Source organism: Otolemur garnettii, unplaced genomic scaffold (assembly GCF_000181295.1).
Source record: "Otolemur garnettii isolate 467f Iridium unplaced genomic scaffold, OtoGar3 scaffold00029, whole genome shotgun sequence".
In the NCBI taxonomy this organism is placed as follows: domain Eukaryota; kingdom Metazoa; phylum Chordata; class Mammalia; order Primates; family Galagidae; genus Otolemur; species Otolemur garnettii.
In genome coordinates this window covers 13,184,338-13,193,227 of record NW_003852424.1, presented here as the reverse complement: position 1 = coordinate 13,193,227, position 8,890 = coordinate 13,184,338, and the positions used below count along the sequence as shown (strand labels likewise).

At 50.8% G+C, this 8,890-nt stretch overlaps 1 protein-coding gene and 1 pseudogene across 1 annotated transcript in view; one reads left to right on the top strand and one right to left on the bottom strand.

The window, feature by feature from the left end:
• The window catches only part of CDC34 (cell division cycle 34), a 13,286-nt gene extending 4,402 nt beyond the window's left edge, over positions 1–8,884 (bottom strand). Inside the window, exons 1-4 of the mRNA XM_003788827.3 lie at positions 8,697–8,884; positions 5,292–5,378; positions 5,075–5,172; positions 4,272–4,406 (exon numbers count right to left, since the gene is read on the bottom strand). Coding sequence (XP_003788875.2) covers positions 4,272–4,406; positions 5,075–5,172; positions 5,292–5,378; positions 8,697–8,873 — 497 coding nt within the window. The 5' untranslated portion in view covers positions 8,874–8,884. The remainder of the gene's footprint in view (positions 1–4,271; positions 4,407–5,074; positions 5,173–5,291; positions 5,379–8,696) is intronic.
• LOC105886900 lies at positions 715–1,189 on the top strand (annotated as a pseudogene).
• Positions 8,885–8,890: the final 6 nt, after the last annotated feature.

Sequence of the window (8,890 nt, the reverse complement as noted above, 5' to 3'; positions counted from 1 at the left end):
GCTCACAGCAACCTCCAACTCCTGGGCTCAAGCAAGTCTCCTGCCTCAGCCTCCCAAGTAGCTGGGACCACAGGCACCTGCCACAACACCCGGCTATTTTTGGGTTGTAGCTGTCATTGTTGTTTTGGCGGGCCCAGGCTGGATTCGAAACCCGCCACCTCAGGTGTATGTGGCTGGCGCCTTAGCCACTTGAGCCACAGGCGCCAAACCTGGCTTTTATTTCTGAACTAGGATTTTGGGGATGGGGGAGAATGTGACCTATAAGGGCATCTGCACAGCAAGAGTAGAGAGTGTTGGCAAGTTTGTGCACAGCACTTCTCAGAATGGCTGCCTAGACCCTGTGATTGCCCAGCATCAGGATGCTGCCCAGGATGGCCATCCACAGCACCAGGTGCCAGTGCTGAAAGTCCCCTCCATCTGCTTGTGGGTCTCCTCCAGGTCTGGGCAAGGGAGAGGGACAAGGATTATGTATGTTATGTTTTAAAAGTTTTTAAAATTCTGATGACACAAAATATCACAGAATAACCAACAAAAATAGGTTGAGACCTAAAGGAAGAAACTTATGTGCATAATTTCACTCAGAGAAAAGAAAACTGATACAAACATAAAGGGATACTATGTAACAAGGGGAGGACTAATGCTGTCAATCTTCCTAAAGACTTTGCCTCTAGCCTTTTGGCTAAAGATACCATCTTCCAGTAACTCACCAAAATAACAAACACAAAGGGAAAAAGGAGAGGTACCCAATACAAGTTCTCTAGGCCTTTTAGAAAACATGGATTTGTTCCTTTGACCACATATATGCGAATCTACAAGAAAGGTGATATTGTAGACATCAAGGGAATGGGTACTGTTCAAAAAGGCATGCCACACAAATGTTACCACGGCAAAACTGGAAGAGTCTACAATGTTACCCAGCATGCTGTTGGCGTTGTTATAAACAAACAAGGGCAAGATTCTTGCCAAGAGGATTAATGTTCCTATTGAGCATATTAAGCCCTCTAAGAGCCGAGATAGCTTCCTGAAACGTGTGAAGGAAAATGATCAGAAAAAGAAGGAAGCCAAAGAGAAAGGTACCTGGGTTCAACTGAAGCGCCAGCCTGCTCCACCCAGAGAAGCCCACTTTGTGAGAACCAACGGAAAAGAGCCTGAGCTCCTGGAACCCATTCCCTATGAATTCATGGCATAAAGCATATAACATAGCACACAGGAGTACCAGTGGACCCATGTTTTTAGGTGCAAGAACCTATTTATTCCCCATGGGCTCATGGCATAACAGGTGTACAGCATAGCACACAGGATAACCAATAGACCCCATGTAACAGTGATACAGGGTGCTGGAACCAATTTCCCATGAATTCAAAAGTCAATCAACACTTTGTCACATTCAATGGCAAGGTGCCTCCCAGAGCTACTGGAACCTCTTCCCTAAGAATTCATGGCATGATAGTTAAAAATAATAGCCTACTGCTACTGTTTAAAAAAAAAAAAGACTGCCTCTGTCTCTGTGAAGATATACATACAAGTTCATACACAAACATAAAAATGATCATATAAGGTAAACCACAGAGCTCTGGGAATTGAAACTCACCTAAGGGAAAGATGTGGGCCATACATGTAGCCACCAGATAGAGTGGGAGCAGCCACCACAGAAGGCTGCAGTCCCTAGGGTGTGGTCAGCTCATGCAGAAATGCTCCAACTAAAAGGTCAGTTATGAGGTAACATATAAAATAGGCACATTCCTATTTTTTTTTTCTTTTGCTGAGACAGAGTCTCACCATGTTGCCCTTGGTAGAGTATCGTGGCATCACAGCTCATGGTAACCTCAAACTCTTAGGCTTAAGCAATTCTCTTGCCTCAGTCTCCCAAGCAGCTGGGTACACTGGCTCCCACCACAATGCCTGGCTATTTTTTGTTGCAGTTGTCATTGTTATTTTTAGCTGTCCTGGGAGGAGTTCGAACCCAACATCCTCAGTCTATGTGGCTGGCACCATAACCACTGTGGTATGGGCATGGAGGCCACACTCTTATCTTTTGATAAATATATGTAAATTGAAAAAAAGCCTAGAAGGGGAATACCAAAACATTGACCACTAGCTAATATGATTAAAGGACTTTCTTTTTCTTTTTTTTTTGAGACGGGGTCTTACTTTGTTGGCCCTGGTTGAGTGCTGTGGAGTCAGCTCATAGAAACCTCCAACTCTTAGACTCAAGTGATCCTCTTGCCTCAGCCTCCCAAGTAGATGGGACTAAAGGCTTCTGCCACAACGCCCAGCTACTGTTTTATTTTTTACTTTTTTTAGAGACAGGGTCTTTCTTGCGCTTGCTCAGGCTAGTCTTGAACTCCGAAGCTCAAGCAATCCACCCACCTCAGCCTCCTAGAGTGTAAGGATTACAGGCGTGAGCCATCGCGCCAGGCTATAGGACTTTCTATTTTATTTAAATACTTCTCTTTTGGAGACAGAGTCTCACTCTGTCGCCCAGGCTGGAATGCAGTGATGTTATCACAGTTCACTGCAGCCCTGAACTCCTGGGCTCTAGTGATCCCCTCATCTGCAAAATGCTAGGATCATAGGCAGGAGGCACTGAGCCTGGCCCTTAAAATGATTTTCTATCATGAACATGTTAATTTCTTGACAAAGTGCTACCCTTGCAGCTTTGTATGTTTAGAGGCATAGTGTGTAGAGTTCCCACCCTGCAGCAAGAGCTCCCCACTGCCCCTGGGCATCCCACTTTTCTCAAACTCTCACTCATCCACACTATTGCCCACACAGCCTGTACCCCCAGATACCCTGTAAACAGGACCCAGTGCCAGGCACTTCCATGCAGGTGTGGGGATCATTGGCTCACACCTCTGTTCTGCTCAACTGTCACCTACTAATGTTTGGAGTATTGCTTGTTTTTGGAAAATGAAGCCATTATGAACACTTCAGTATCAAAGGTGTGGACACATGCCTCCATCCCTCTCGGTAAAACACTTAGGAATGCGATAAGATAGCTGGGCCCCTAGCCAAGGTGCATGTCTAACTTTTTATTTAATCAAAAGGTAAACAACAAACTAAAAAAGTATTTGGAAAAAAATATAATAAAGGGTTAAGTTGCATAAAATGGTTCAGTGAGCCCCAGCTGAAGAGTAACAATGGACAATGGACACACCAGCTCACAGAATGCAATACAACAAAACAAGGAAGGGTCAAACGGCCAGCAGATACACACTGACCCCCTCAGTTGAGGCCTGGAAGCAAGTCCTGCCATCCCCAAAAGGTCTCTTTCCAAGGATGCCTACCTATGTATTCATAAGACAAAAAAATGTGGAAACAATGCAATGTAAAACAATGGAAAGGGCCAATTCTGGAAATTGATCAACAATGTGTTGCTTTTATAACCAGGAAATTAATTTCTTCTTTTGGAAAATGATTCTAAGTTTCAAAATCACAAACTTAAGATATGTTCAAACAGTAAACTACTGAAACATGTTTATATTCATGACAACAAATTATTAAGACAGTACATGATGCATAATCTCAGTAATACTCAAAACAAAGCTGACAGACAGAATCATGTAGCAGGATGGTATAGCCTGACCTGAATTTCTGCAGACACTATCACATGTACAGGGATGTCCTTGGGGGTGGGGGGCGTGGGATACAGGAAAGGCCAGGCATGTCTGGAGTTTAATTAGGAAACAAAACAGTCGTAAAGTCTTGCTGATAACTGGTAGGTAGGGGTGCTTCTCATATTCTACACTATTGCCAATGTATGGATACACAGGCATATGCACCACGTTATACATATACCACTATGCCATACATATCCTGTGTTATGTATATTTACTTGTTTATTTATCTTTTAGAGATGGGGTTTTGCTCTGTCGCCCAGGCTGAACACAGTGATGTGATCAGAGCTAATGGTAGTCTCTAACTCCTGGGGCTCAAGCAATCCTCCCACCTCAAGTCTCCTGAGTAGCTGGGACTACAGGTATATGCCACTATGCCTGGTTACATTTATATTATACTCTCATTTGATTGTAATATTTCATAATAAAAAGAAATAAAAACTTAAAAAAAAAAAAAACTGTAAGTTGGGCTTGAACCGGTTGGACCCTTCCAGCCACAGACTTGGCTTCCCACGGGCAGATTTGGTCTATAAAGAGCCTGCACTCAGAAGCTTCCCTAGTCCTTGCTGTGCTGGGGACACAGTAGGGACAAGATGGCTGAGGTGACACTCTGTTTTAGTAGTCTGTCCTGCAAAAAGTCCTGCCTGCCCTCACCGGATGATGTCTGTGTACTCCCGGTCCTTCCCTTTGCTCTCTTTCCACTTCCTGTACATCACCGAGGCATCCACGTTGGCTGGCGAGAAGGTGTTGGGCTCATTGAGGAGAGAGATCACGCTCAGGAGGATGGTCCTAGAGAGAGACTGAGTCAGGCATGGAAGATCCTACATGGGCTCTGCTCTGGCTGTACCACCCAGCTCGAATCCAAGGTTGCAAACAGGAGCCAGGAGGCTGAGCATACCTAGGGAACCCAAGTCTCTTGCTTCTCTCAGACTCTGAGAAGGCACTGTGGACTTGTAGGTGTGGCCAGGGGCACTGGTGCCCCTGCCATCTCCAGATGACATCTGGCTGGCCTTCTCACAGAGTCTGGCTGTGTTCCAGGTCCCCAAGACAGCAAGAGTTGGAGCAGAGAGGGGCTGAGCTCTAGCTGGACCTGCACTGGTCTTCCTCCCATCCACCATTGGCTTCCATGCCATGATCAGTGGGGTAACAAGCCTGGACTACCTCCTTCAGACCCTGGGAGATGCCCTCGCCCCCTGCATGTACTGTCTGGGTTGGACTTGAGGCTAGGCAGGTAACAGTGTAAGGTGACAGTACCTAGGGACCTAGTCATGGGTGGTATATACAGTGAAAGGAGCCCACCCATGGAGAAAGGGCCAGGAAGAGGTGGGTGGGATATCTCCATGTTGTTCCAGATGGTGAGGCCAGCCCCAGATGTCCTGGGCACCCTCCTGGAGGTAGGCTGGTGGGTAAATACCACAGTGCAGCAGGCTTCCCCCTAGGCAGGGAGCTCAGCCTACCTGACATTCTGGGTGGGATTCCACCGTTCGGAGGGTAGTTCCCCACTCTGGGGATCGTCGACTGGGGGGTGGAGAATGGAGATGCACACGTCCCCTGTCTGTGAGAGGAGGAGGGACAGGTCAGAACTGGCCTCTGGGTGCCTGTCACTGCCCCTCCCCCAGCTCCCACTCGCCCACACCTGCAAAGACCCCATACCATGAAGGGAGGCCGGCTCACCTCATAGATGTTAGGGTGCCACATCTTGGTCAGGAACCGAAAGGCCGGTGGGGAGTAAGGATAGTCAATGGGGAACTTGAGGCGTGCCTGCAGGGGTTGGGCAGAAAGCAGGGCCTCAGCTGGAGCCTGTCCCCTCCCCGGCCAGGGCCATTTCACAGGATGACCTGGGCTGGTCATTCTTGAGTGCTAGTATGTGAGAGAGATGCACCATCTTGGCCATAAGAGGGATGGGGCTGGGGTCAGGTCTACAATAGGCCACTTCAGCCCTTGACTGAGTCACCTGAGCTGATTCCAGACCCTAGTAGTACAGATGGCTAGGGACTGGGCTAGCACAGCTGCTGGGGAGCATGAGGACTGCTGTCGAAGCAGCTCTGAGCCCCTGGCAGGCCAGGCCAGGAGTGTGAGATCCAGGCAGCAGGCACTCCCTAGCAGTCTGGTGAACACACTGGTAAAGGACAGAGGCCCAGCCTCACCCTCAAGCTGGAGGCCTAAGCCCAGCACTGTACCTCTGGGGCTGTGGCAGCCAGGTTGTGGGAGGGTTAGAAGAAATAGTGTTCACTCAGCAAACACTTTGAACACCTGCCCTGGGTCAGGCTCTGGGAGATGAGTCAGCAAGGGCCATCTGCCCTTAGGTGTCTGTTCTTTGGGGGGTGGAGGGTCAGGCAGGAAGAACTACAGGTCAGAGAAGCATTTCCCCTAATAGCTAACCAAGCCCTGGGGGCTCAGGGCTTCAGGCCAAGGGTAGCCACAAAAGGTGGAATCTGAGTCACTTGTCCAGATGACAAAGCTGCTGGCCTGTGATCTAAGTTATGATACCTGCCCATTGCTCTCCTGGGGTGTCAGCAGGTAAACAAGGAAGACTTGTTGGATCCCAGTATCAGAAACCAGGGGTCCAGGCCACAAGTCCAGGTGGTGCTTCAACCTTCAAGTGGCTGAGGCTGGGGCCAGCTTTGCTGCAGCCTCCTAAAATCTGATCTTTGGAGAAGCCCCTCCTAGCTAGACAGGGGACACAAGGGGCATTCTTCCCTTGGAAGGCAAACATGCTGAGGCCTCAGGAGGCAAGTTACTTGCCTATAGCCAGAAAGCAAGCCTTGAACTTGGGCCTCAGAACCTGCCTCGAAGTTTCCAAAGACTCCAGGTACCCCAAGCCAAGGCCTTACAGCAGAGCAGGGAGAACCTTGACTCTTGTTTTAAGCACTCCTAGAGACGCCTTTTACTGCTAAGTGCATTGCTACTCAGAGAAGGACAGCATGGCATCTTGCTCAAGAGCATAGAGCAAGGGTGGCGCCTGTGGCTCAAAAAGGTAGGGCACCAGCTCCATATGCTGGAGGTGGTGGGTTCAAATCCAGCTTCAGCCAAAAAAAAAAAAAAAAAAAGCATAGAACAAGCAAGCTGTGGAGAGGGTCTCTGCCCCACCCCGTTCAGCTCACAGCACTGCTCGAGAGCTCACTATGGCTCACAAAAGAGAAATAGGCAAGACCTGGCTGCCAGAGCAAGACACTTCGGGAAGCCGCAAGGAGGCAGCAATGGTCCCAGGCACGTCACAAATTCTGTTTCTACAACCCTCTCCCCACCCAAGCACACGTGGCACAGGAAGGTCCTGGTTGGGGGGTGGCAGAGCCACCCCAGTTACCAATCCTAGCTACAGAGAAGGCAGATCCTGTGGCAAAAATGATTGAGGTCTGACAGGTTCCCCACATTGTTGTTCTCCAGGAAGACGCAATAATCCACCTAATGCCAGCCCAGAAAGCTCTGGCCTCATCCCTTGTGATGAGCCAGAAACCTGTGCTTTTTCCTTCCAGAGCAGCTGCCTCTTTTCAGGCCTCACGGTGGGGTTCAGTTACCCCTGTTCTAAGCAGAACCCAATCCTGACAGCTATTCCCTCAAGCAGATAAAAGGGACTGGTGAGGGGCTGCTTAAACCACCTGGTGACCTGGGAGGCCTCTCGGCCTAAACCCCACTCCCTGTCTGGGGAGGCAGGGTCCCAGATGTGGGACCCAAGGCTGTTCCTACTCATCCCCTCTCAATCCAGGCTGTAATCCAGAACCAATTCAGGCATCAGGCCCCTCACCCTACCCCCACCAGGCTGCTGACCTCACAAGTCACTGAGCAAGCGCAGTTCAAACATTAGCCCAGAATGCAAAGAGACATCTGTCCAGGCAGCATCACCCCTTTGGCCCCACCCCCGCAGCCTGCCTGTGCTGTGGTTTCTGCTGCCACCTGGCCTTCTAGCCAAGGCAGAAGCAGGCCATGCTCTTGGCAGGTAGTGACAGCAGCATATTCCTGTATAGGGGGGCTCATTCCCTATCTCCCATGCAAGGAGACCCCAATAAGATGGTCCCGGTGTTCTGAGAGAAGGCCACTATGGCTGGGTTCAGACTGTGAGATCAAGAAAACTGCCCTAGTTTTGGCCTAAGTACTTTCTACGCCAGACAGAAACACAGCCTCCATGCCCCCAAAACAACGAAAACAAGGCACTGCTTGGAATGAAGTCACCAGAGAGTGGAAATAATGGTCCAGAACTAGAGATCTGGGTCCTAAGAAGCCACCTGCTTAGGGGAATCTGAGAAAAGCCAGCTAGGGTCAAAGAGGAGCCCTGAGCTTTGGTGGTCCGGGTCCACGACGCTGGCAGGAGCCAAGGGCCTGGGGATGGCTCCAAGAAGCAGGGTGAAGGAATGGCTCGTACCTTACCCTTCCCTAGAGAACAGGTTACATAAAGCTGGGGATGAAGCCCGGAGTGCCTGGCCAGCTACTACCGGCATGGGTGGCCGTTTTCCAAGCAGGTCTCAGCTGCCAAGGCCTCATCCGGGCCTTTGTTGGAACCTGAGCAAGGAACCCCTGGCTGGCCTCCCACCCTTTCCCATCGGCTCTGAGTTCCCCAACAATAGCAGCTCGTTGGTTCTGGGAGGCCTCTTTGTGTCCTCTGGGGAGAGGGCGGGGAAGGCAGCTGAAAGGCTGGGGGTCTGCCTGGGCTTTCCCTTTACCTCCTCTGCAGGGCTGGGCCGAGGGAGGGGCAGCGAGCCGGAGCCCTCCCGGGGACGAGGTAAATAAGAGCTCCCCCTCCAAACAAAAAAGGAAGAGTTTCGGGCCTCCTGGAGGTAAAGGAGCTAGGAGATTAGCTGGAAGACAGCTAGGCCTTTGGTGCCTCAAGAGAACTGAGAGTTCTCTGGGACTCCAGGGCCAGACTGCAGGAGCGACCGAAGGGCCTCCTAGCTTGACCGACGAGGGTGCGGGCGGGGACAGGATCACGACAGGGAAATTGAGTGGCAAGCCAGAAGACTGTGGGCCCCGCCCGGGACAGGGGCCCAGGGGATGGAGGGAGCAGAGCTGCGGCCCCCGACGCCTGAACTCGCCTGGGGTTCCTGGATCCGAGCGCGGGGGCCGAGCAGGGCTCGGCGGGCTCACCTTGAAGTATCCACCCTCGTAGTAGGTATTGGGGGGCCCGAAGATGGCCACCTCCCAGTTGTATAGGTCGCCTTCGTCCACCAATGTCACCCGGAAGCCCTCGACAGGCTCCTCCTGTAGCCCCTTAAGCTCGAGCAGCAGCGCCTTCTGCGAGCTGGGCACCAGCGGCCTGGCCATGGCGGCGGCGGCGGCGG